This window comes from Melanerpes formicivorus, unplaced genomic scaffold (assembly GCF_026170545.1).
Source record: "Melanerpes formicivorus ecotype bairdi unplaced genomic scaffold, bMelFor1.0.p_v2 SCAF_10, whole genome shotgun sequence".
In the NCBI taxonomy this organism is placed as follows: domain Eukaryota; kingdom Metazoa; phylum Chordata; class Aves; order Piciformes; family Picidae; genus Melanerpes; species Melanerpes formicivorus.
Window position 1 is genome coordinate 21,040,838 of NW_027142362.1, and position 25,728 is coordinate 21,066,565.

Sequence of the window (25,728 nt, forward strand, 5' to 3'; positions counted from 1 at the left end):
CCTGCCTGCCCTCCCCCTGCTGCCCTCCCCCTGCTGCCCTCCCCCCGGTGCCCTCCCCCTGCCCTTGCCCCCCCACCCTTGCCCCGCCCTGCCTCCTGCCCCCGCCCTGCCTCCTGCCCCCGCCCTGCCTCCTGCCCCCGCCCTGCCTCCTGCCCCCGCCCTGCCTCCTGCCCCCGCCCTGCCTCCTGCCCTCGCCCTGCCTCCTGCCCTCGCCCTGCCCTCACCCTGCCAGCCCAGCTGCAGCTCCACAGCTCTCCAGGCTCCTGACATGGTCAGGAAACAGCCTGGCCTGGCCCTGGGGTCTGCTCTGCTCCTCTGGAGCCTGCCCTGGCCCTGGGGTCTGCTCTGCTCCTCTGGAGCCTGCCCTGGGGTCTGCTCTGCTCCTCTGGAGCCTGGCCTGGCCCTGGGGTCTGCTCTGCTCCTCTGGAGCCTGGCCTGGCCCTGGGGTCTGCTCTGCTCCTCTGGAGCCTGGCCTGGCCCTGGGGTCTGCTCTGCTCCTCTGGAGCCTGGCCTGGCCCTGGGGTCTGCTCTGCTCCTCTGGAGCCTGGCCTGGCCCTGGGGTCTGCTCTGCTCCTCTGGAGCCTGGCCTGGCCCTGGGGTCTGCTCTGCTCCTCTGGAGCCTGGCCTGGCCCTGGGGTCTGCTCTGCTCCTCTGGAGCCTGGCCTGGCCCTGGGGTCTGCTCTGCTCCTCTGGAGCCTGGCCTGGCCCTGGGGTCTGCTCTGCTCCTCTGGAGCCTGGCCTGGCCCTGGGGTCTGCTCTGCTCCTCTGGAGCCTGGCCTGGCCCTGGGGTCTGCTCTGCTCCTCTGGAGCCTGGCCCTGGGGTCTGCTCTGCTCCTCTGGAGCCTGGCCCTGGGGTCTGCTCTGCTCCTCTGGAGCCTGCCCTGGCCCTGGGGTCTGCTCTGCTCCTCTGGAGCCTGGCCCTGGGGTCTGCTCTGCTCCAGCCCTGTTTGGGAGCATTCCTGTGTGAGCTGACCTGGGTGGTCCTGCTCTGGCAGGGGGTTGGAGTTGATGAGCTTCAGAGGTCCCTTCTCACCCCTCATATTCTGATGCTGGGTGGCTCTGGGACTGAGGGGGGTTTAGAGGTCTGTTTAGCTGCAAGTGGCCAACCAAAAGAGAGGACCTCCATGTGAAGTGTTGGTCAGCTGCTCAGGAGGTTCTGAGCCTTCCTCCTCCTCTGGGGGTCCCCTGAGCAGTTTGTGACTCTCAGAGCCCAGAAGGCCCAGGCTGCACCTTCCTCCTGGATTGCTTTTAGTAGGGGTTGAGCTTTTGGGCTCCTCCCTGTGGGGGCAGCCACAGAGGGAAGGAGCTGTGAGCTGCCTTGGCCATTCTGAGCAGCTTGTTGGCCACTTCTCTGAAGCTGCTGAGGCCTGGGGTGCCCTTCTTCAGAGCTGCTTTGCTGCTTCTCCCTCAGGTGTGCACTAAAGAGGAGCAGGACATCCTCCAGCGCGACTCCAACAGGAGCCAGAAGCTGCTCAAGAAGCTCATGGCAGGTCAGCAGCAGTGGCACAGCTGGGGGGGGATCAGTCCCACTGCTTACAGACCCCCAGAGGGCAGGGGTTGGGAAGGACCTGTGCAGCTCAGCCAGCCCAAGCCCTCTGCCAGGGCAGCAGCCCCTAGGGCAGGGCACCCAGAGCACATCCAGGCAGGGTCTGAATGACTCCAAGGATGGAGACTCCACCTCCTCTCTGGGCAGCCTGCCCCAGGGCTCAGCACCCTGCACTTACAGAAGTTCCTCCTCCTGTTCAGATGAACTTCTGCTGTTCCACTCTGTGCCCACTGCCCCTTGTCCTGTCCCTGGGCACCACTGAACAAAGCCTGGCCCCATCCTGCTGACACTCACCCCTGAAGTATTGATCAGCACTGATCAGATCCCCCTCAGGCTGCTCCTCTCCAGCCTAAACAGCTCCAACTCTCCCCACAGAGCTGTCCCAGAGCCCTCAGCAGCTCTGCAGCCCTTTGCTGTCCCCTCTCCAGCAGGTCCCTGCCCATCTTGAGCAGGGGAGCCCAGACCTGGGCACAACATTCCAGCTGTGGCTTCACCAGGGCAGAGCAGATCTGGAGGGGAGCCTCCCTCCAGCTGCTGGCCACAGGCTTCTTGCTGCCCCCCAGGATGCCCTTCGCTGAATTCTTGGCCAGAAGGGCACTTTGGTGTCCCCTGGAGAGCTCCCTGCCTTACCTGGAGTGGGTGCTGTGGAAGCTGAGGTGCTGGGCTGGCTCTGCAGAGCTGCTGCAGCTGGTGCTGGGTGTTCTCTGATGCTCTTGTTGTCTGACAGAGGCAAGGAAAGCAGGAGGCAGTGTCAGGCAGCCCCCCAGCAGAGCCCCAGGGCATGGTGGGGCTGGGTGGCTGTAGCTGAAAAGCAGCCAGGCTCACCCAGGGGTCCTGGCTGGGCAGAGCACTCTGCTGAAGGGCTGGGGCTGGCTCTGCTCTGGGCTCTCTTCAGAGCTGTTAGGAGGTCCTTGGGGGCAGCAGCTGATCACAGTGGGCCTGGGATCTTGCCCTCAGAGATCCTGCTGTGCTTCAGCCTCCCCTTTGCCTCCTCTTCAGTTCTGCCCCTGCCAGCTCTTGCTGTGGTGCAGGTGCTGGCCAGAAGGTGCAGAGAGCTTGGTCCTGGGGGGAAGAACTGAGGAGCATCAACCCCAGGGCTCCTTGGTGACACCCTAAGGTGCTCCCCTGAGTGGTGGCTTCTCTGAAGCTCAGGGGAGGCTGTTCCACTGTGGGTTTGCTCAGACCTTTGTGTGCCCTTTGGCTTGGAGGCTTGGCCCCTTGCCTGGAAGGGGAAGAGAGAGAATCAGAGAACCACAGAGCTGGCAGGGCTGGAAGGGACCTCAGGGCTCAGCCAGCTCCAACCCCCTGCCATGGGCAGGGACACCTCACACCACAGCAGGTTGCTCACAGCCACAGCCAGCCTGGCTGCAAACACCTTCAGGCAGGAGGCTTCCACCTCTGGATCCTCTCCCTCCACCTCTGGCAATGGGCACTGGCAGCTGAGCTGCCCTTGGCCTTCTGGGCTGCCCTTGGCCTTCTGGGCTGCTCTTGGCCTTCTGGGCTGCCCTTGGCCTTCTGGGCTGCCCTTGGCCTTCTGGGCTGCCCTTGGCCTTCTGGGCTGCCCTTGGCCTTCTGGGCTGCCCTTGGCCTTCTGGGCTGCCCTTGGCCTTCTGGGCTGCCCTTGGCCTTCTGGGCAGCTCACTGGCCTTCTGGGCTGCCAGTGCCCATTGCTGGCTCCCTGTCCCAGGCCTGATTCCTGCCCCAATCAGAGGTCTCCCAGACCCCTATCCCTCCCTCACACCCTCCAAAGTCCCTCCCCAGCTTTCCTGCAGCCCCCTGCAGCTCCTGGAAGGCCACCAGCAGCTCTCCTGGGAGCCTTCTCCTCTCCAGCCTGCACAACCCCAACTCTCTCAGGCTGTCTCCAGAGCAGAGCAGCTCCAGCCCTCTGCTCCTCCTCGGGGCCCTTCTCTGGACACCTTCCAGCCCCTCCAGAGCCTTCCTGCCACAGAGGCTCCAGAAGTGGCCCCAGAGCTGCAGCTGTGGTCTCAGCAGAGTGGAGCAGAGGGGCAGAATCCCCTCCCTGGCCCTGCTGGCCACACTTCTCTGGCTGCAGCCCAGGCTCTGCTTGGCTCTCTGGGCTGCAAGTGCTCCCTGCTGGCTCCTGTGGAGCTTCTCCTCCCCCAGCACCCCCAAGGCCTTTTCTCCAGGGCTGCTCTCCAGCCAGTCCCTGCCCAGCCTCTAGCAGTGCCTGGGATTGCCCTGCCCCAGCTGCAGGACCTTGCCCTTGGCCTTGTTGAGCCTCAGGAGGTTGTCCTGGGCCCAGCTCCCTGTGGGTGGTGGCTCCTGGAGGTTGCTGTCGCCATGCCTGACAGCAGCTGGGCTGCAGGGTCCTGGGGGAGGATCTCCTCTGCAGGAGGCCTGGCCAGCAGCAGGCTGGATGCTTCTCTGCCTGCTGGCCACTGCCAGCCCTCTGGTGTGAGCAAGAGCCTCTCTGGGGAGGTGACAACGCTGAGGCTCTTGGGAGGGGGCTCAAGGCCTCTGCTTGGTGATGGAAGTGGTGTGGGCTGCCCCAGACTGTTAGGGTAAGGGTGAAGGAGAATCCAAGACCCAGCTCTGAGGAGCAACTTCTGCACTGTGAGGGTCCCAGAGGCCTGGAGCAGGCTGCCCAGAGAGGTTGTGGAGTCTCCCAGCCCTGTCTGGATGTGTTCCTGTGTGCCCTGTGCTGGATTCTCTGCTCCTGCTCTGGCAGGGGCTTGGACTGGGAGCTCTCCAGAGGTCCCTCCCAACCCCTAACCTCCTGTGGGCTGTGAGCTTCTCTCTGAGCACTACCTGGCTGTGGTCTCTCTGGAATTTCACTGCTTCCTGCTCTTTGGGGGAAGGCCTCAGGGACAGGAGCTGGAGGGGAAAGTGGAGCTTGGGCCTGCTGTGGGAGGGTGCTGATCTGGCTGTGGAATGCTGCTGTTGGTTCCTGGGTACCCCCTGGCTTGGGGGACATTTCTTGCAGCCAGGCTCCCCAGGGCTGGGCTGTGAACAGCTGAGTGTGGAGCTGGGATTTGGATTTCCCCTCTCAGGTGCTGAGGGCTCAGGGAACTTGGATGCCAGGAGCAAAGAGCTGCTGCCTGGGGAGGAAGCAAGGCTGAAGGCAGGCCTGGAGCAGGCTGTGAAGCACAAGGACAAGCTGCTGGAGTTTGACAGGACAAGGTGAGGAGCTCTTGTGAAAGAGCATCAGGGCCCTGCCAGGCTCACAGCAACCTTCCAGACCTCCTCCTAACACCTGAGCTGTGCCTGCAGACACCTGAGCAGTGGTGGAAGCAGTCAGCCCCTGGGCTGGGTGCTGCCTGCCTGGCCTCACATCCTGGGCAGGGCCAGGGCAGCTCTGCAGGCAGAGCAGGGGGAGGCAGGAGGGAGGTGTGGGGCAGGCAGAGAGCAGGGGGAGGCAGGAGGGAGGTGTGGGGCAGGCAGAGAGGAGGGAGGTGTGGGGCAGGAGGCGGCAGGAGGGAGGTGTGGGGCAGGCAGAGAGCAGGGGGAGGCAGGAGGGAGGTGTGGGGCAGGCAGAGAGCAGGGAGGTGTGGGGCAGGAGGCGGCAGGGGGGAGGCAGGGGGCAGGGGGAGGCAGAGGGGAGGCGTGAGGCAGGGGCAGGCAGGAGGCAGGGGGAGGCATGGGGCAGAGGCAGGCAGGGGGAGGCAGGAGGGGGCTGTAGGGCAGGGGGAGGCATGGGGCAGGGGGGGTCAGGGGGGAGGTGTGGGGCAGGAGGGAGGCATGGGGCAGTGGGAGGTGTGGGGCAGGAGGGAGGCATGGGGCAGTGGGAGGTGTGGGGCAGGAGGGAGGCATGGGGCAGTGGGAGGTGTGGGGCAGGAGGGGGCCGTGGGGCAGGAGGGGCCGTGGGGCAGGGGGGAGGCGTGGGGCAGGAGGGGGCCGTGGGGCAGGGGCGGGCAGGGGGCAGGGCCGTGCCCGTGCCCCGGCGCTGATGGCCGCCCCGTCCCGTCCCGTCCCGCCCCGTCCCGCCGCGGGGCTGTGCCGGCAGCGTGCGCCGCACCCGGGTCATTGACGATGAGTGCGATTACTTCGCCGCCGACTCCAACCAGTGGCTGTCGGGGCGGGAGCGGGAGGCGCTGCGGCGGCGGGAGCAGGAGCTGCGGGAGCTGCGCCACGCCGCCCGCCGCACCACCACCCTCAGCCTGGACTTCGCCGGGCGGCGGGTGCTGGAGGACAGCGCCCCCCAGCGCTACCACAGCCGGTGAGTGAGCGGGGAGCTGGGCAAGCGCAGGCCTTGGGGGGCGCCTGGGCCGCCAGGACGCCGGCTGGTGGCATGGAATCATCGCAGCCCGCAGGAGGTTAGGGGCTGCAAGGGACCTCTGGAGAGCTCCCAGTCCAAGCCCCTGCCAGAGCAGAGCAGAGAATCCAGCACAGGGCACACAGGAACACATCCAGACAGGGCTGGGAGACTCCACAACCTCTCTGGGCAGCCTGCTCCAGGCCTCTGGGACCCTCACAGGGCAGAAGTTCCTCCTCATGCTGAAGTCTGAGCAAGCTCCTCACTGCCCAGGCAGGGTCTGATCCCAGGCAGGGTCTGATCCCAGGCCTGCAGGAACCCATCACAGAGCTGGCAGGGCTGGAAGGGACCCCTGGAGAGCTGCCAGTCCAAGCCCCTGCCACAGCAGGAGCAGAGAATCCAGCACAACCTGCTCCAAGTTGAAAGTGTGGTGCAAGACTGCGCCAGGAGGGTGAGCAGAGCTTGGGCTGAGGCTCTTGCATGCCCTGCAACCTCTTGCCAGAACTAGAGGTTTGGGTTAGGAGCAGGTGGCACAGAGCAGCTGCAGACCTGGCTCTCCTGGCTCAGCTGGTGCTGCCTGTTGCCAGCTGGGTGTCACCTTGTGCCTTGGAGGGTGAAGGTTGGCTGGGGACAGTGGGCTGGAGCACAGGCTCACAGGATGTCAGGGGTTTGAAGGGACCCAAAGAGATGCTCCAGTCCAAGCCCCCTGCCAGAGCAGGGGCAGAGAATCCAGCACAGGGCACACAGGAACACATCCAGCCAGGGCTGGGAAGTCCCCACAGAGGGAGACTCCACAACCTCTCTGGGCAGCCTGCTCCAGGCCTCTGGGACCCTCCCAGTGTAGAAGTTCCTCCTCCTGCTGAGGGCTGAGCAAGCTCCTCACTTCCCAGGCAGGGTCTGATCCCAGGCCTGCAGGAACCCGTCACAGAGCTGGCAGGGCTGGAAGGGACCTCAAGGCTCAGCCAGCTCCAACCACCCTGCCATGAGCAGGGACACCTCACACCACAGCAGGTTGCTCACAGCCACAGCCAGCCTGGCTGCAAACACCTCCAGGCAGGAGGCTTCCACCTCTTCCACCTCTGGATCCTCTCCCTCTACCTCTGGCAATGGGCACTGGCAGCCCAGAAGGCCAAGGACTTCTGGGCTGCCTGTGCCCGTTGCTGGCTCCCTGTCCCAAGCCTGATTCCTGCCCCCCTCAGAGGTCTCCCAGACCCCTATCCCTCCCTCACACCCTCCAAAGTCCCTCCCCAGCTTTCCTGCAGCTCCTGGAAGGCCACCAGAAGCTCTCCTGGGAGCCTTCTCCTCTCCAGCCTGCACAACCCCAACTCTCTCAGGCTGTCTCCAGAGCAGAGCAGCTCCAGCCCTCTGCTCCTCCTCGGGGCCCTTCTCTGGACACCTTCCAGCCCCTCCAGCACGTTCTGTCTTCCTTGGGGGGGTCTCTCTGGCTTGCAGCAGATCTCCTCCTCCAGCACAGCTGAGCTGCGACCCTCTCCTAAGCCCAGCTGCCTGAGGCTTGCAGGGCTGTCAGCACCTGGTGTGTCTGTTAGAGACAAAGTGGCCTGCAGAGGGGAGCTGCAGCAGGCCTGGCTCACTGCAGGGCTGGAGCAGGGCCAGAGAAGGGCAACAGAGCTGGGGAAGGGGCTGGAGAAGAGGGCTGGGGAGGAGCAGCTGAGGGAGCTGGGGGGGTTGGTGTGGAGCAGAGGAGGCTGAGGGAGACCTCATTGCTCTCTCCAGCTCCCTGAGAGGAGGCTGCAGGCAGCTGGGCTTGGGCTCTGCTCCCAGGTAAGGAGTGATGGGATGAGAGGAGATGGCCTCAGACTGCACCAGGGCAGGTTTAGGTTGGACATGAGGAGAAACTCCTTCACTGCAAGGGTTCCCAAGCCCTGCCCCAGGCTGCCCAGGGAGGTGGCTGAATCCCCATCCCTGGAGGGCTTTGCAAGAGGCAGAGCTGTGGTGCTGAGGGCCATGGCTTAGCCCCAGCCTGGGCAGGGTTAGGTAATGGTTGGGCTGGAGGATCTGAAAGGGCTTCCAGGTTCCATGATGTGAGGTTCAAGGCAGGCTGAGTTCCTGCAGCACAGAAGTGCCTGGAGTCAGAGAGAGCCAGGAGCTGGAGGTGGCCCCAGAGTGCTTTGGGTCAGGGCTGTGGGTGTGGGGAGAAGGGAGGGACTGCTGGGGGTGGCAGGGACGTTTCACAGCCCCTCTTTGTTTCTGCAGGCTGGATGAGACCATTGAAGCCATTCATGCTGGCACCCTCAGCCAGCCAGACAGGAGCCCTGAGGCAGAGAGCTGTGGTGTCCTGGTGAATCCAAGGCTGCTCCAGCCTGCTCCTCAGGTCAGTGGGGGTGCAGGGGTTTATTCCACACCAAAGACTAACTGTGGGGCAGCTGAGCTGTAAATCCCAGCCTCTTTGTGGGAGCTCCTCCCTCAGCCATGCCTGTGAGCTCCTTCTTACCCCCCTGAGCTGGGCACAGGGAGGCTTTGCCCAGGCCCTGGCCTGCTCTCTGCTCCTGGCAGGTTTGGCTCCTCGCTGTTTCAGCCTCCTGCCTCCTCTGCAGGAGGCTCTGCCACGTTGCCAGCTCTCTGTGAGGCCTTTCCTACCACAGTTGCCAAGGGCACAATGTCTGCCCCCTGGCTGCACTGGCATCCTGGTGCTGCTGGTCAGGGAGCATCTGGAGGGAGTGATTCCCAGCTCTGGGTGCTGCAGGCTGGGGGTGTGTGGGAAAGGCTGGGTGGTGCTGGGGGTGCTCTGAGACAGCCACAGGGAGAGCTGCTCCTTAAACCCACAGAGCCACAGCCTGGGCTAGTATGGAAGGGCCCTTCAAAGCTCACCCAGCCCAAGCCCCTGCAGCCAGCAGGGACATCTGCAGCTAGAGCAGGCTGCTCAGAGCCCCAGACAGCCTGACTGCAGTGGTGCCAGGGATGGGGCAGCTGCCTCCTCTCTGGGCAGCCTGGGGCAGGGTCTCCACCACCCTCAGCACAGAAACCTCTTCCTTCTCTCCAGCTGGAATCTCTTTTTGTTCCAAACCTTTGGCCCTTGTCCTGTCACAACTCAAAGTGCTCCAAAGCCCTGCTCAGGAGTCTGTCCCCAGCTTTGTGATCACCTTTGATGTACTGAGAGGCCACCAGAAGCTCTCTCTGGAGCCTTCTCCAGGCTGAACCACCCCAACTCTCAGCCTGGCCTCACAGCAGAGGACTGCCAGCCCTGCTGTGGCCTCCTCTGGCACTGCTCCACCAGGTCCCTGTCTGTGCTGTGGGCTCCACCGTTCAGCTGTGGTGCAGGGACATGAAGTGCTGCCCAGGGCAGCTCATGGCTCTGCTGCCTCTGCTGCCAGGTCCTGGCGTGGCAGCACCAGGAGGCCGCCAGGGAGGGCTCCCACTCAGGGCAATGCCTTGGTCCTGAGGTGAGGAAGAGCTGCTGTGCTTCCTGGGGAGCTGCTAACCTGGTGGTTGTTTCTTTTGAGCACTGCAGTGGGTGGAGCAGAGCGGCCTGGTGGCAGTGAGGAGAGGCTGCCCTGGCAGGGAGGCCGGCACGGAGCCCGGCGCGGGGCGCAGCAGGCTGCGCATCCAGGACCGAGAGCTGCAGGAGATCTCAGACCAGGGCTGGTGCCTCAGCATGCACCAGCCCTGGGCTTCCCTGCTGGTCAGAGGCATCAAAAGGTAAAGGGGGGCCCGGGCTGGGAGGTGTCCTGACCGGCTCTGCTCTGTCAGTGCCAAGGCTCAGGGGGCAGGCTGGCCCCAGCTGCGTGCCAGAGGCACTCCCTCAGCCCTCTGCTTCCCAGAGGCAAGAAGGGAGAGAGCCTGATGGGCTGGGGGAGGAACTGAGCCAGCTGGGGTGGAGAGAAGAAGAGAGCCATGGGCTGGAGACACAGAGACACAAACCAGCATGGAACCCAAGCAGCTGCCCTGTGGAGATGCAGACAGGATCCTTCTGATGAAGCAAAGCCCTGAGAGCCCTGCTAAGGACACAGAAGCCTTGGGGGTGTGCAGGGCCCAGGGCTGCCCTGCAGCTTTGGGGCTCTTCTCTGGTCACTTATGCACTGAGTGATTTGAGGCCTTGTGGAAGAGAAGGGTTGGCCCTGGTGGTGGAGGCTCTGCTTCTGCTGTGCCTGGGAAGCAGCATAGAGGGTGCCCAGGGCAGTGTCTGGGTGTGAGGAGAGGCTGGGGGCAGCTCTGCTGGCAGCATTCAGGCAGTGAGCACCCAAAGCCTCTTCCCCAAAAGCTAAAGCTGGGAGGTGAGTGCCAGAGGCTCTCCCTCAGCCCTCTGCTTCCCAGAGGCAAGAAGGGAGAGAGCCTGATGGGCTGGGGGAGGAACTGAGCCAGCTGGGGTGGAGAGAAGAAGAGAGCCATGGGCTGGAGACACAGAGAGACAAACCAGCATGGAACCCAAGCCCTGGTGGCAGTGAGGGCACCACTGGCACCTGTGGTGCTGGGGCCAGGGACTGGGCAAGGCTCAGCCTGGGCTCAGCAGCAGATGGGAACTGGATTGTGGAGCTGGATTGAGGAGCACAGGGATGGGGATGGGAGGGGCTTGACCTCAGCTGGCTCCTGCAGATGCTGCAGGCTCAGCAGCCTCCCCTCTCCCCCCCTGTGTGAGGAGCTGCCCAGCTCAGTGCTGCTGTTGCAGCTAACCTGGAAGCTGCAGGGGGCAGAGGCAGAGAGGCTGCAGCAGAGTTGGGCTGAAGCCTGGGGGACCTCAGCTGGAAAGTGCAAGAGGTTCTGCTGCTCTCTCTGTGCCTCAGGAAGAGCCAACAGTGGCATAAGAGCCCAAGGCCATGCTCCCTCCCCTTGCAGCCCCTTCCTGCTCTGGGCTGGCAGGCAGGCTCTGAAGATGCCTTCAGCCCAGCATGGTCCTCCCCCCTGCTCCCATTCATAACCAGTCTGCCTTGGCCTTTCCTGCCCTCTGCAGCATTGCTCATTGCAGGGGACAGAGCCATTCTCCTAGCCAGCTAGGGGCACTGCAGAGCTGACAGGCCTTGGGGTGGCCCAGGAAGGCCAGCAGCTGCCCCCTGCACCTGCAGTGCCCCCCCTTGCACCTGGTGCTGCCCCATGCCCAGCAGGGCAGTGGTGCCCCCTGCACCTGCTCCTGCCCCATGGCCAGCAGGGCAGTGGTGCCCCCTGCAGCCCCTGCCCCATGGCCAGCAGGGCAGTGGTGCCCCCTGCAGCCCCTGCCCCATGCCCAGCAGGGCAGTGGTGCCCCCTGCAGCCCCTGCCCCATGGCCAGCAGGGCAGTGGTGCCCCCTGCAGCCCCTGCTCTGAGGCCCTGGGCAGTGCCCCTGCTGCTGCCACCCCTCCTTGCCCAGCTCAGCTCTCCTCTGCTGCCAGGTTCCCGGAGCTGCAGGAGGCAGGGCCAGGCCCAGCAGCAGCAGCAGGCTGGGGCAGGGCTGGGGGGGCTGTGTGCCCTGGGTGGAGGCTGCTGGCCTCAGCTCTGCTCTGTCCTGCAGGGTGGAGGGCAGGAGCTGGTACAGCTCCCACCGGGGGCGGCTGTGGATCGCAGCCACTGCTAAAAGCCCTTCTGCCCAGGAGATCTCCGAGCTGGAGGCCACCTACAGAGTGCTGCTGCAGGAAGGTGAAGTGCTCTGCTGGGGTGTCTGCATGGGGGCAGGGCTGAGCTGTGCCAGGGAGCCCTCTCTGCTGAGCAGTTGGGAGCTGCCCCTGCTCTTTCACCTCCTCCTCTTCCTCCCTGCCTTCCCTGGGCTGCCTGGCTCCCTCCTCTGCTGCTCAGCCACCCCAGGCACAGAGCCAGGGTTCTGCCACAGCCTGACAGCAGGGCACTGCTCTTGGCTGTTGGCTCAGGCAGTGACACTGTGCTTGCCTGCATGGGAAGTGGCTTCTGCCTCAGCCTGCTTCCAGGGCTGTGAAAGGCTTTCTGTGTCTCCTGAGCTGGCAGAGGTGAGGTGGCAAAGCTTCCTGGGTGGGTGGGAAGGATGCTGGTGGCTGCCCTGCCTGCCTGCCTGCTTGTGTGGGGCTCCTCCACCTCACCCAGCAGGACTTTGCTCCCTCAGCTCTTCCTGCACTCTGTTCCTCCCTCAGGAGCCAAGCAGGGAAAGGTGCATCAAGAATTAAAGCTGCCAAGCTCAGTCCTGTGGTGGTGAGCAGCAGCTGGATGGGCTGTGAGAGCTGCTGCCTGCTCTCTCTTGCCTCAGGGACTGGAAGTGCATGGAGGGGAGGGCAGGGCAGGGCACCTAGGGGTGGGCAGCCTGCAGCTCTGGGGGTGGGAGTGGGAGCCCCTGAAGAGGTCTTTCTTTTGCTGCAGATGTGGAGTTTCCAAGTGATTACCCCTCGGGGTGCCTGCTGGGCTGTGTGGATGTGGATGACTGCCTGTCACAGGAGCAGTTCAAGGAGCAGGTGAGTCCCACAGGGGCAGTTCAAGGGGCAGGTGAGTCCCACAGGAGCAGTTCAAGGGGCAGGTGAGTCCCACAGGAGCAGTTCAAGGGGCAGGTGAGTCCCACAGGAGCAGTTTAAGGGGCAGGTGAGTCCCACAGGGGCACCTTGGCAAGCTGCTGGTAGCCAGCAGATGTTCAAAGGACAGCCATGAGGTGCTCTAGAGGAGACACTGAGTGGAGACTTGAAGGCAGTGTTGGGAGAAGGAGCTCTTGGAGAGGGTGCAGAGGAAGCCACATAAAAGATCTGGAGAGCCTCCCCTGTGGGGCCAGGCTGGCAGAGTTGGGGCTGTGCAGCCTGGAGAGGAGAAGGCTGCAGGCAGAGCTCAGAGCAGCCTCCCAGGAGCTGAAGGGCTCCAGGAGAGCTGGGGAGGGACTCTGGAGAAGGGCTGGGAGGGACAGGCTGAGGGCCAATGGCTTTGAGCTGGGAGAGGGGAGGCTGAGAGTGGAGAGGAGGAAGAAATTGTTGTCAGTGAGGCTGGGGAGTGACTGGCACAGGTTGCCCAGGGAGGCTGTGGCTGCCTCCTGCCTGGAGGTGCTGAGGGCCAGGCTGGATGAGGCCCTGAGCAGCCTGTGCTGGAGCTGGCTGATGTCTGAGGTCCCTTCCACCTCAACCCATTCTGTGGCTCTGTGATTCCCTTCCAAAGCCTGCACTGAGCAGCAGCTCAGCTCTGATAGAGGTTCCTGCCTGCTGACTTGTGCCAGTCAGGCTTGGTCTGATGGGAGCCACCAGCCCGTGCAGGGCTTGGAAGCAATCCAAGGCAGAGTAAATGGATTGCTCGGGGTGGAGGAGGCTGATGAGGAGCTTCTTGCCATGAAGAGCTGGAGAGGCAGCAGCAGCAGGAGGCTGTTCCTTACAAAGTGCTCTTCTGGCTTCCCTGAAGCCTGTGAGGCTGTCGGCAGGAGGGATGCCTGGAGGGGAGGGAAGTGCCTCTGCTGAGCTCTCCTCTCCGAGTGGCAGAAGGGAGGAGGAGAGGTCGGAGCCGGAGCAGCAGAGGGAGCTTTGGGGCAGCAGTGCATTGACATCTGCAGCAGGGTTTGGCCTCCTGTGGGAGCAAGCCTGGGGAGAGAGGAGAGGAGAGGACACCAGGGCAGGGTTTGTCATCTGTGGCATCCATCAGCCTGCGGTTTGGTCTGCAATGGAGGTTTGTGTCCTCCTCCTGCTGGCAGTGACGGTGCTGCAGAACCCACAGCTTCTCTCTGCCAGCTCCTTCCTCTCTCTAAGCATTCCTTCTCTTTCTCTGTGGATCCAGGCCTCACTAAAAGGCCTGTGACAGCTTCCTGCAGTCTGGAAGCTGCTCTGGAGGTCCTTTAGGGGAGCCCCACAGTTAGCTCCCTTCTCTCAGCTCTTCCAGTTTGCTGGCCCCAGGCACTTATCTTATGCTCAGGGGCTGGTGCTGTATGCCTCTTGTCACCAGAGGGGGAAGCCTGCCCTTGGTGGAACCCCCTCAGAGGACTCACTCCTGCAGCTCTGCCCTGTGCCCATCTGATGTCAGTGGAGTGGTTTGTGGATCACAGAATCAGGGGATTGTTTGGGCTGGGGAAGGCCTCCAGGCTCAGCCAGGCCAAGCCTCAGCCCAGCCCCACCATGGCCACCACACCATGGCCCCAGCTGCCATGGCCACAGGGTTCTGCAGCACCTCCAGCCATGGGGACTCCACCACCTCCCTGGGCAGCCTGTTCTTTAGGGCTGTGTGAGAAGTGCTTGTGTGTGGCAGCTGGCAGGGAGCAGAGGAGGAGCAGAGCTGTCGCTGTGGTCAGAGGCAGTGTCACAGCAGATGGCAGTGCCCTGGCCGCAGTCCTGCTGCTCGCTGGGGGAATGACTTCCAGACGCTCCTCTGGCTCCCTTGCCCACGTGGGCAGTGGAGCAGCACTTCCAGCCAGGGGTTATTTACACCACATTTGCTTGCTCAGAGCTGTGATCCAGTGCAGCTTGCCCTGGTTGGAGGTGTCCCTGCTGACTGCAGGGGGTTGGGCGAGGTGACCTCGGAGGCTCCCTTCCTGCCCGGTGTAAGCTGTGATGCTTTGGATCAAAGCTGCTCCAGGAGTGGAAGTTACTGTCAGGTGGGGAAGTCCTGAGCAGGTACTGAGTGTCACCTGCTGTGTCTGCAGCAGAAGCTTTCTGGGTGCAGCCCTTGATGCACAGGGTGGGTGGGTGGCTGGTGCAGCTCTTAAGCCTCAGTGTTTCCAGCTGAGCTTTGCACGTCTTCCACCTCCTCGAGGCGCGCGCTGGGCTCATTTCCTTCTCTTCCTGGCAGCCACCCAAAAAGCCTTGGTGAGCCCAGAATGATCCTTTTGTTCCCCTCCAAAGGTGACCTGGCAACTTTTGGGCTTTTTCCCCCTCCCTGGTTGAGATGTGAGCGTTGACAGCAGCTTGTTCCTCGCTGCAGGGCTGACGTCAGCCACACCTGGAGCAGAGCAAGGAGCTGCCTTGCTTTGCCTGCCTGAGGTGTTGGTGACTGCAGCAGAGCTGGCTGGGGACATGAGGGACAGTGCTGGCTGGGCTTGACCAGGGTCTGGAGCCAGCAGGGAGCTATTGGCAGAGTGGGTTGGGTTAGGGTTGGATGAGGCTCTGAGCAGCCTGTGCTGGTGGGAGGTGTCCCTGCCCATGGCAGGGGGTTGGAGCTGGATGACCTCTGGGGTCCCTTCCAACCCAACCCATTCTGTGAACCTGCCTCCTGCAGCCATCCCTGTGACTGTTGGTGATAGCCTGTGGCAGGCCCTTGACCTTCCCAGGGCCTGAATTCTGCTGAGGTGGATTTGCCTTTGGCACGTTGCCTGCTGCCAGGCCGAGCGGCCCTGGGCACTGCTCCTGCTCGCAGGGACCTGGGGGTGATGCTTTGTTTCGTTTCCCACCAGCTGAATTCAGCCCATGGGTGCAGGAGCAGAGGCCAGCAGGCCAGCAGCTGGTTTGGATTACAGCTGGTGAGAGCTGGGGGAGGTTTTTTTTCCCCTTCTGTGAAGGGCTTTGGTTTTCATCAGAGCCTCTTGGAGGGCTGCAGCTGCCTTGCATAAGCCAGCAGGTTTGCTGAGGCCACTGCACAGCCTGTTAAGATGAAGGGGAGATTGTCACTTGAGGATGATTAATTTAGGAATGCATTAACATGCCAAAGAAATCAAATGATAGAGGCTAGCTTGCCCTCTCCTCTGGTTTCCTAGACCCTAGGGAGCAAAGGAAGCCAAGGCTGAAGCATATGACTTAATTAATGATGACTGTGGACTTAGCCTCTGCTACCAGTTCAGCCAGCCAGGCAGCGAGCTGGCCTGCAGGGCTGTTTTTTCCTCTCCTCTCAGATGTGGTCACTGATGCTCAGCCACCTCCTTGGTGTTTGGGTTGTCTTTAATCCCAAATCCAAGGGTCAGGTAAAACCAGCCTCGTGCCTGGCTGCTCCTCAGCTGCCCCACAGCCCCCCCCCCGGCGGCTTGGAGCTCCCCCAGCTCCCCTCAGCTGTGCCTGTGACCACCCTTTAGCTGTGACCCCAAGTGCTGGGGGGGAGCTGGCAGCTGCAAACCCCAGGCCCCGTGGTAGCTGCCTGAGGCCTTGCTGGCTTCATCTCCAGTGGCTGCTGCCTCGGGTGTGGAGCCTGGTGGAGAGATCCATCGCCTTGGTGGGGTTGGATCAGTGCCTGGAGGCAGCCACCAGCATCTTCCACAAGGGCTTGTAGTGACAGGAGGAGGAGGAGTGGATTGAAGCCTGAGGAGGGGAGTCTTAGACTGGAGGGGAGGAAGAAATTGTTGGCAGTGAGGGTGGGGAGACACTGGCACAGGTTGCCCAGGGAGGCTGTGGCTGTCCCTTCCCTGGAGGTGCTGAAGGCCAGGCTGGATGAGGCCTTGAGCAGGCTGGGCTGGTGGGAGGTGAAGATCATCTAGTTCCAGGCCTCTTGCCATGGGCAGGGTAGGGGGGTTGGCACTAGATGATCTCTGGGGTTTCTTCCAAGGGACTCTGTGAGTGCCTGCCTGCAGCAGGGTTCAGGTGTCTTGGTTTCTTCTCCTCCTCCCTCTTGACTCTCCTCCGCAGGGGCTGATGAAAACCCCTTTCAACTGATCCCGCTACACTACCAAGTGCTCCTCCAATCCACCCAGTTTCCCCTGCTGGCTGTCAGGAGCTCTGTAAACATCTGAGGCCCTTCCCCTGCTGCTTCACCTCGGGTAGGGCTTTCCTCAGGCCAGGATTTGAACCGCAGTGAGGCGCTGGTGGCTGCAGGTCCTGCAACACCGCTTCGGGGCAGGGGTGCAGCCAGCCCCTCCTGGTCTCCCTGAGGTCTGGAGCCCTGGCAGCCTCCTCAGCCTTTGCTAATGAGAGTGCAGCAGCAGCAGTTGGAGCACTCCATCTCCATTGCCAAGTGCTGTTATTACTGATTAGGGTTTAATTGCTTCCCCTGCCCTTTGCATCCGAGTGCAGCGCCCGGCCGGGCCCGGGGGGCTGGCAGGCTGCAGGCTGCTCTGCAGAGGATGGGTGCCAGCCTGCCATGTCTGGAGCTGCCTGAGTGGCAGCCAGGCGTGGCAGGGGCAGAGCAGGCAGGGCCTGGCAGGCAGGGCTGTGGGAAGGAGGGGCAGGGAAGGGGCTGGGCAGCATTCCTCCCGCAGCCTGGTGGGGGGAGCCAGTGCCAGCAGCCTGCTCTGCCAGCAGCCTGCTCTGCCAGCAGCAGCTGTAAGCTCTCAGGAGCAGCAGGGAGGATGTTGACTGCAACAATGCATCAAGGCTGTGGTTTGTAACCTCAATAGCAAAGCACTGAGCTGCCTCTGTTCTTTCTCTCTTTCCTTTCCCCCTCTCTAGCCTTTTTCTCTTGTTTTTAACAAAGCCATTTGGGTTGCCAAACCCATAACCATTAGCAGCTGTGGGGTTGCTGAGCTCTTCCTTCCTCACACGTTGCAGTCTAGACCTGACAGCCTTTCAAACAAAAGTTTGGCTCTGGCCCTTTGTTTGTGTTTCTCTGCAGCTCTGCTTTGCTTCTCCGCTGGGCCAGGCCGAGCGGCAGCACCGATCCCTTCCCCAGCCCCGGCTCCTCTGCTCCCCTCTGCTCTGGCCTCTGGAGCTCCTGGGCTCTGTGTTCACAAGGCTGCTGTGCTGCCTGCTTCTGCCTCAGGCTGGACAGGAGGAAATAAGGCATTTCCAGAGAGCTGGAGCTGCTCTGGGCTCTCTGCTTAGGAAAATGTTGTGTTCGTGGTGGGCCAGAAAGCTGCTTGGCCTCTGCTGGGGCAGACAGATGGCTCCTGAGGAGAGAATCACAGAGTGGTTTCACTTGGAAGGGACCTTTAAAAGTCATCCAGCCCAACCCCTGCAACCAGCAGGGACATCTGCAGCTAGATCAGGTCACTCAGAGCCCCAACCAACCTGACCTGCACTGGTGCCAGCCATGGGGCAGCTCCCAGCTCTCTGGGCAGCCTGGGGCAGGCTCTCAGCACCCCCAGCATCAACAATTTCTCCCTTCTCTCCAGTCTGAGTCTCCCTCTTAGCCCAAACCATCTCCCCTTGTCCTTTCACCACAGGCCCTGCTCAAAGGCTGTCCCCAGCTCTCTGATCACCCTTGAAGCACTCCCTAGAGTGCTTGAAGGTCTCCCTGGAGCCTTCTCCAGGGTGAACCACCCCAACTCTCAGCCTGGCCTCACAGCAGAGGGTTTCCAGCCCTGCCAGCACTGCTGTGGGCTCCTCTGGCCCTGCTCCACCAGGTCCCTGTCTGTGCTGAGGGCTCCAGAGCTGCCCCAGCACTGCAGGGGGGGTCTGAGCAGAGCACAGCAGAGAGGCAGAATCTCCTCCCTGCCCCTGCTGCCCAGGGTGCTGGGGACCAGCCTAGGGCAGGCTGCCTCCAGCTTCTCACCCACCAGTCCCCCACAAGCCCAGCAGGGCTGCTCTCAATCACACTGTCCACAGAATGCTGGCTGCCAATCTGCTCCAAGTTGAAAGTGTGCTGCAGGACTGTGCCAGGAGGGTGAGCAGAGCTTGGGCTGAGGCTCTTGCATGCCCTGCAACCTCTTGCCAGAACTAGAGGTTTGGGTTAGGAGAAGGTGGCACAGAGCAGCTGCAGACCTGGCTCTCCTGGCTCAGCTGGTGCTGCCTGTTGCCAGCTGGGTGTCACCTTGTGCCATGGAGGGTGAAGGTTGGCTGGGGACAGTGGGCTGGAGCACAGGCTCACAGGATGTCAGAGGTTTGAAGGGACCCAAAGAGATCCTCCAGTCCAAGCCCCCTGCCAGAGCAGGAGCAGAGAATCCAGCACAGGGCACACAGGAACATATCCAGCCAGGGCTGGGAAGTCCCCACAGAAGGAGACTCCACAACCTCTCTGGGCAGCCTGCTCCAGACCGCTGGGACCCTCCCAGTGCAGAAGTTCCTCCTCCTCCTGAGCTGGAACCTCCTCTGCTGGAGCTTCCCCAGCAGGGTGCTGGGGACCACCACTGTTGGAACCACAGGTATGGAAGCAAGGCTACAGCACAGTGCTCCTGAGGAAAGTGAGAAGGAGAGCTGCAGCTTGGCCACAGCACTTCCTGGAGGCTGCTCCTGCAAATGTTCCCCTCTTTATATCCAGTAAGTCCTGCAGCTGGACCACAGAGCCCATGGCTGAGCTTCAAAGGCTGGAGCAGCTTGGGCTGCAGCTGGACCCAGGCAGGTCTGGGGGGTAGCTGTGAGCAGTATCTTGGTGGTGTCTGAGCTGGAGGTGGGGCAGTTGGCAGCACCCCCACCTGGGGGAGTGTCAGCTCTCCTTTCTGGTGGCTCCATGTCTCCTGCTGCCAGGCTCTGCAAGCCCTTCCGTGCCTGCCCCAGGCTTCCATCTTGCTTTGCCCCTTTGCAGACTGCTGGAGAAACGTTTTCTAGCTGGCTGCTGAACACTTTGCCTCTGGAGGAGGAGAAGATGCCAGGACAGGAGTTCATTACCTGCTACCTGGGGCTGACAGCTAGGAAGCTTATGAGGCATGAATGAGGAGTGGAGCCCACGGCCCCACAGCCACCAATGGCTGCCCAGCTCCCAGGGGGGATGCCACCCAACCCACCCCACCCCACCCCACCCTACTGCTCTGCCTCCCACCCCACCCCTCCGCTCTGCCTCCCACCCTATCCCTCCGCTCTGCCTCCCACCCTCCCCCTCTGCTCTGAGCCCAGAACAGAGATGAGCCCAGTGCCAGGATGAACCCGGGGTCAGGATGACGTGCCCGGTGCAGGACGTGCCAGGTGTGCCCAGTGCCAGGTGTGCCCGGTGCCAGGTGTGCCCAGTGCCAGTTGTGCCCGGTGCAGGATGTGCCCGGTGCCAGGTGTGCCCGGTGCAGGACATGCCCGGTGCCAGGTGTGCCCGGTGCCAGGTGTGCCCGGTGCCGGATGTGCCCGGTGCAGGACGTGCCCGGTGCAGGACGTGCCCGGTGCCAGGTGTGCCTGGTGCCAGGTGTGCCCGGTGCAGGACGTGCCCGGTGCCAGGTGTGCCCGGTGCCAGGTGTGCCCGGTGCAGGACGTGCCTGGTGCCAGGTGTGCCCGGTGCAGGACGTGCCCGGTGCCAGGTGTGCCCGGTGCCAGGTGTGCCCGGTGCAGGACGTGCCCGGTGCCAGGTGTGCCCGGTGCCAGGTGTGCCCGGTGCAGGACGTGCCTGGTGCCAGGTGTGCCCGGTGCAGGACGTGCCCGGTGCAGGACGTGCCTGGTGCCAGGTGTGCCCGGTGCAGGACGTGCCCGGTGCAGGACGTGCCTGGTGCCAGGTGTGCCCGGTGCAGGATGTGCCCGGTGCAGGACGTGCCTGGTGCCAGGTGTGCCTGGTGTAGGACATGCCCAGTGCCAGGTGTGCCCAGTGCAGGACGTGCCTGGTGCCAGGTGTGCCCGGTGCAGGACATGCCCGGTGCCAGGTGTGCCCGGTGCAGGATGTGCCCAGTGCCAGGTGTGTTTGGCTGCTCTCGAGGCTGATGTATTGCCGGTGGCAGCAGCCTGGCTCTCCCCTCGGGCACACCCTGGCTGCCAGGGTGTGTTTTGCCCGTGCCAGGGTGCTGGTGCCAGCTCTGCGTGCCCTGCTTGCCTTTGTTCCGCTTTCCAGCGCTGCTCTTCCCTTCCCAAGCTTCAGGATAGCAGCAGGGAAGCGCAGGCTGGAGCTGGCCTCCTGGCCCGGCGCTGCCTGGCCCAGCCTGGCCCAGCCTGGCTCTCTTTCACCGAGGCGGCAGTGCCAGGGAAAGGATCCAAGCCTTCCATTAGTAACCTCGCAGGGCATCTCTGTGCCTTTTCTCTGGCCGGTGCCAGCAGCACAAGGCCACCCCTGCCCCCCAGCAGCTGGCAGAGGGGGAGGATGGTGGTGCCCCACCGAAGGACCGCAGCTCCCAGGCTCCAGCGCTGCCCCCGGGCTGACTGTGGGGCTGCGTGCCAGGGCAGGCTGGGCACGAAGCGCGGCGCGGAGCTCAGGCTGCATGGCAGGGCGCTGGGGCCCTTCCCGCTCAGCCGCCGGCAGCGGTCGGCCGCTTGCGCCGCTCCCGCTTGTGTGCTTTTGTGTCCGGGGCCTTAATGAGAGTGGAAGCTGCTCTTGAAAGGTCGCTAATGAAGCTGCCGGGGCAGCCTTTGGCTTTGCGCTGCCTGCGGCGCCTTTGTGCCGCCTCCCGGGCAGGGCTCTCCTTAGCCACCGGCTCGGCTCCCCCCCTGCAACAGTTCACCGAGGCACAGAATTGTCAGGGCTGGAAGGGACCCCAAGGCTCAGCCAGCTCCAACCCCCTGCCATGGGCAGGGACACCTCACACCACAGCAGGTTGCTCCCAGCCACATCCAGCCTGGCTGCAAACACCTCCAGGCAGGAGGCTTCCACCACCTCCCTGGGCAGCCTGTGCCAGGCTCTCACCACCCTCCTGGGCAACAACTTCTTCCTCACATCCAAGCTGAATCTCCCCACTTCTAGTGCTGCTCCATCTCCCCCAGTCCTACCCCTCCCTGACACCCCAGAGCAGAGGGGCAGGATCCTCTCCCTCCACCTCTGGCAATGGGCACTGGCAGCCCAGAAGGCCAAGGGCAGCTGAGCTGCCCTTGGCCTTCTGGGCTGCCAGTGCCCATTGCTGGCTCCCTGTCCTAGGCCTGATTCCTGCCCCCCTCAGAGGTGTCCCAGACCCCTATCCCTCCCTGACACCCTCCAAAGTCCCTCCCCAGCTTTCCTGGAGCCCCCTGCAGCTCCTGGAAGGCCACAAGAAGGTCTCCTCCTGCTCTTCCCATTCCCCTGCCTTCAGGTCACAGCACTTGGAAGGGTGAAGCAATGGAAGGGCTCAGGACTTCCCTTCCCCGTGGGTTTTCTTTCCACTGCAGATCTCAAAGCAGTTTAACACAGGCACAAAGAGCTCAAGGTTAAATGTGGCACCCAAGGAGAGGCTGGCAAAGGCAGCTGGGTGCTGGGCTCCTCCAAAAACTGGCCCCCAGCACAAGAAGGACCTGGAGCTGCTGCAGAGGCTCCAGAGGAGGCCACCAGGATGAGCAGAGGCTGCAGAGCCTCCCCTGTGGGGCCAGGCTGGGAGAGTTGGGGCTGTGCAGCCTGGAGAAGAGAAGGCTGCAGGCAGAGCTCAGAGCAGCCTCCCAGGAGCTGAAGGGCTCCAGGAGAGCTGGGGAGGGACTCTGGAGAAGGGCTGGGAGGGACAGGCTGAGGGCCAATGGCTTTGAGCTGGGAGAGGGGAGGCTGAGAGTGGAGAGGAGGAAGAAATTGTTGTCAGTGAGGCTGGGGAGAGACTGGCACAGGTTGCCCAGGGAGGCTGTGGCTGCCTCCTGCCTGGAGGTGCTGAGGGCCAGGCTGGATGAGGCTCTGAGCAGCCTGTGCTGGTGGGAGGTGTCCCTGCCCATGGCAGGGGCTGGAGCTGGCTGAGCTTTGGATGAGTCCCTTCCAGCCCAAGCCATTCAGTGTTGCTGTGCTGCGATGGCCTCTGGCTGAGCTGCGGCTGCCGATGCTCCTGCTGATGCTCCTGCTGCTGGCAGCGGTGCTGGGCAGGCCAGCAGGGCCCTGCCTCCCGCTGCAGCCTGCCCCCAGAGCCGGCTGGCAACTCCTGGCTGGAACAGATTGGTGAGGGGGGCAAACAAACAAAGAGGCTTAGCAGGATAATGTAGTTGTCAGCTGTGCCGAAGGTGGGGTAGTGTCTGCTGGCTCCCAGCTGCCTCTCCCCTCCTCTGCTCTTCTGCTGCCTGCTGCGGAGCTGGGCGGCCGCAGCCCTGCCGCTATTCCCGGTGCTGAGGAGCTGGTGATGGCAGGGGAGGGATGCTGCAAACAGAGTGCAGGGAACAGTCATTAGCGATTAGCCCTGCCGGCAGCCTGCTGGCGACGTGTGACAGCCGCTTCAGAGGTGCTCCAGGAGCCGGCTCCAGCGGGAGGGGGAAGCTGTGGGCCAGCCCTGGGAGGAGCCCAGCACTCAGCTCCCTCTCGCAGCCTGCCCCTGGGTGCTGCATTTAACTGCCAGCTCTTTCTGCCTGTCTTAAGCTACTTGAGAGCTGCTTTTTTTACACCCCCTTAAACCCCTCCCTGCTAATCTCTTCACAGCTAGGCTCTTAGCAAGCTCTTAGCAGCAAGTGGAAGCCCAGCCAGCCTGGTGGCAGAGGGGATGAGCAGGCAGGGAGGTGGTTGCAAGGGGGCTGGTGGTGAGGAGCTCCCCTGGGGCCCTGGACCAAGGGCAGGTGTGGGCTGGAGTGGCACTTGGTGAGTTGTGCTGGCTGCCTGCAGAGGCCTCACACCTCACTGCAAACCCACTGGGAGGGGGCAGAAGGTTTGAGAGGAGGTAGAGTCCTTTCTTTTACACCATGCTGGGTACCTTGCATGACCTCTCTCTTTGGAGCCTCCCTGCCCTGCAGAGTCACAGAAAGGTTGGGGCTGGAGAAGGCCTCCAGGCTCAGCCAGGCCAAGCCTCAGCCCAGCCCCACCATGGCCACCACACCATGGCCCCAGCTGCCATGGCCACAGGGTTCTGCAGCACCTCCAGCCATGGGCACTCCACCACCTCCCTGGGCAGCCTCTGCCAGTCCCTGACCACTCTGCCACCAAAGGAATTCTTCCTCCTCTCCAACCTAAGCCTCCCCTGGCACAATTCCAGGCCAGTTCCTCTCCTGCTCTCCCCTGAGCCTAGGGAGCAGAGGCCAACCTCCACCTGCCTCCAGCCTACTCTCAGGAAAGTGTAGACAGCAGTGAGGTCTCCCTCAGCCTCCTCTGCAGATCTGGAGGAGGGTGAGCTTTATCCTTGAGGCACAGCCTGGTCTCTGGATGATATTGTTGTAGAGGGACATTTTAGCCACCTCCTCCAAACTTGCTGAGTTGCAGAGGTGCTGGAAGCCTGCAGGCTTCCACAGCCTGCTCTGAGGTCTGCCTGGAGCCTTCTCTTCTCCAGGCTGCACAGCCCCAACTCTCCCAGCCTGTCCCCACAGGGGAGGTTCTGCAGCCTCTGCTCATCCTGGTGGCCTCTTCTGGAGCCTCTCCAGCAGCTCCAGGTCCTTCTTGTGCTGGGGGCCCCAGAGCTGGAGGCAGTGCTGCAGGTGGGCTCTGAGCAGAGCAGAGCAGAGGGGCAGAATCCCCTCCCTCACCACTGGCAGTGCTGCCAAGCCCTCTGACAGCCCAGGCAGGGTGGGCTGCTCTCACTTCTCCCATCCCTGTGCCCAGCTGTTCCAGGGCACATCCAAACTCCTCCTGGCAGGGTGGTGAGAGCTCTTCAAGCAGTCGGCCTCAGAGTCATTTGTTAGGAACAAATGGGGGATTTGCCAGGACATAGTGCTCCATCTGCTCTGGCATCCTGTGCCCTGCAGCAGCTGTGGCAGATCTGCTGGAGGAGGGCAGGGGAGAAAAGGGGGCAGCACTTTTCCCATGGAAGGGAAAGAGCTTCCCTGGTCCCTGTGAGCAGGGCACCACCTGGGCACCTCGGTGGTGTGGGCCTGGCCCTGGCACACCTGCAGCAGGGGGGGGACCTGGAGCCATGGTTGCTGTGCAGATCTTTCACTGCCTCAGGAGCTCAGGGGTGACCTCATTGCCCTCTACAACTACCTGAAAGGAGGTTGTGGCCAGGAAGGGGTTGGTCTCCTCCCAGGCAGCCATGGTTTAGTCATGGGGTCTGTGGTGACAGGTTGGATTTGATGATCTTTGAGGTCTCTTCCAACCTTAGTGATACTGTGAGACTGTGAAGCTAGGCTGGGCCCCCTGGCTGTAAGCCACCTGCAGAGGCCTTCCCTGCTGCCCCCAGTGCTGACTGCCTGCCTGTGTCTCTTTGGCAGTACCCGGAGCTGAGCCAGGAGTCTGCCTCTCCCTTTGTCTTTATCTGCACCAACCCCCAGGAGATGGTTGTGAAGTTTCCCATCAAAGGCAAGCACAAAATCTGTAAGTACTAAAGGCTCCACAGCCAGCCCCCTGCTTCTTGCATGCTCTCTGCACCACCTCTGCTTGCCTCTGCCATATGGGTCCATAGCCTGTGCCCTGGGCTCTTTGATCTGGAGGTGTTTGTTTAATGGCTCAAGTACATCTGTAGGACTTTTTTTGTCTTCAGTTCCCCTGTCCCAGATGTTGCTTCCTTCCAAATGGGAGCCTCTTCCTGCCTCTGCACATGCTCCAGAGCCAGGGAGTGCTCCTTGTCTGCAGCTGAGCTGCTGCTGCCCTCAGCCTGGCTCAGGGGAGGGCTCAGCAGAGATGTTGAACTCGTGAAGTTCAGCAGGGGCAAGTGTAGGGTCCTGCCCCTGGGGAGGAACAACCTCCTGCCCCAGCACAAGTGAGGGGTGACCTGCTGGAGGGCAGCTCTGCAGAGAATGACCTGGGAGTGCTGGGGGACAGCCATGAAGCAGCAGTGTGCTCTGGTGTCCATGAAGGGCAGTGCTGCCTTAAGGAGAGTGTGACCTGCAGGTCAAGAGGTTCTGCCCTAGAGAGGCCACATCTGCAGTATTGTGTCCAGGTCTGGGCTCCCCAGCTCAAGAGGGCCAGGGAACTGCTGGAGAGAGTCCAGGGTAGGCTGGGAAGCTGCTGAGGGGCCTGGAGCAGCTCTGTGAGGAGCAAAAGCTGAGAGCCCTGGGGCTGAGAGCCTGCAGAAGAGCAGCCCCAGAGGGCAGCTGAGCAATGCTCAGCAAGAGCTAAAGGAGCTGGGGGGGGCAAGAGGCTGGGGCCAGGCTCTGCTCAGTGGTGCCCAGGGACAGGGCAAGGGGCACAAACTGGAACCCAGGAGGTTCCACCTGAACAGGAGGAGAAACTTCTCTGTTGTGAGGGTGCTGGAGGCCTGGAGCAGGCTGCCCAGAGCAGTTGTGGAGTCTCCTGTGGAGAGCTTCCAACCCCACCCTGAGCACTGTGATCCTGGGCAGGCTGCTGTGGGTGCCCTGCTCTAGGGGTCCCTCCCAAGCCCGTCCATGCCGGAGTTGTGTGAGCCATGACAGCTCCTCGCCTGCCATCACCCTCCTGCCCCTGGGGAGGGTGAGGGCTGGAAGCAGCACGGAGCTGCAGGGCCGGCTGGATGCTGTCCTCATGCTGCCCCGGCAGAGCTGCTGGGGAGGTGGCACAGCATCTGCCCATGCCCTGCTTGCCAGCCGTGCCAGGCCCTTTGTGGGCCGCCAGCCCCTCCCGCCCGGGCCGGGGCAGCTGGGCAGCCTGCAGCCAGCTCCTCGTTAGCAGCCCCCGCAGCACCACGCAGCCTGGGGAAGGCCTTCAGGGGGT

At 62.8% G+C, this 25,728-nt stretch overlaps 1 protein-coding gene across 2 annotated transcripts in view; it reads left to right on the forward strand.

Moving 5' to 3' along the window:
* The window catches only part of TRIP4 (thyroid hormone receptor interactor 4), a 33,963-nt gene that overhangs the window by 4,302 nt on the left and 3,933 nt on the right, over window positions 1-25,728 (forward strand). For both annotated transcript variants that reach the window (XM_068144186.1, XM_068144187.1), the window contains 8 exons: window positions 1,412-1,490; window positions 4,558-4,687; window positions 5,511-5,723; window positions 7,974-8,091; window positions 9,229-9,416; window positions 11,201-11,325; window positions 12,013-12,104; window positions 24,312-24,414. In XM_068144186.1, coding sequence (XP_068000287.1) covers window positions 1,412-1,490; window positions 4,558-4,687; window positions 5,511-5,723; window positions 7,974-8,091; window positions 9,229-9,416; window positions 11,201-11,325; window positions 12,013-12,104; window positions 24,312-24,414 — 1,048 coding nt within the window. The remainder of the gene's footprint in view (window positions 1-1,411; window positions 1,491-4,557; window positions 4,688-5,510; window positions 5,724-7,973; window positions 8,092-9,228; window positions 9,417-11,200; window positions 11,326-12,012; window positions 12,105-24,311; window positions 24,415-25,728) is intronic.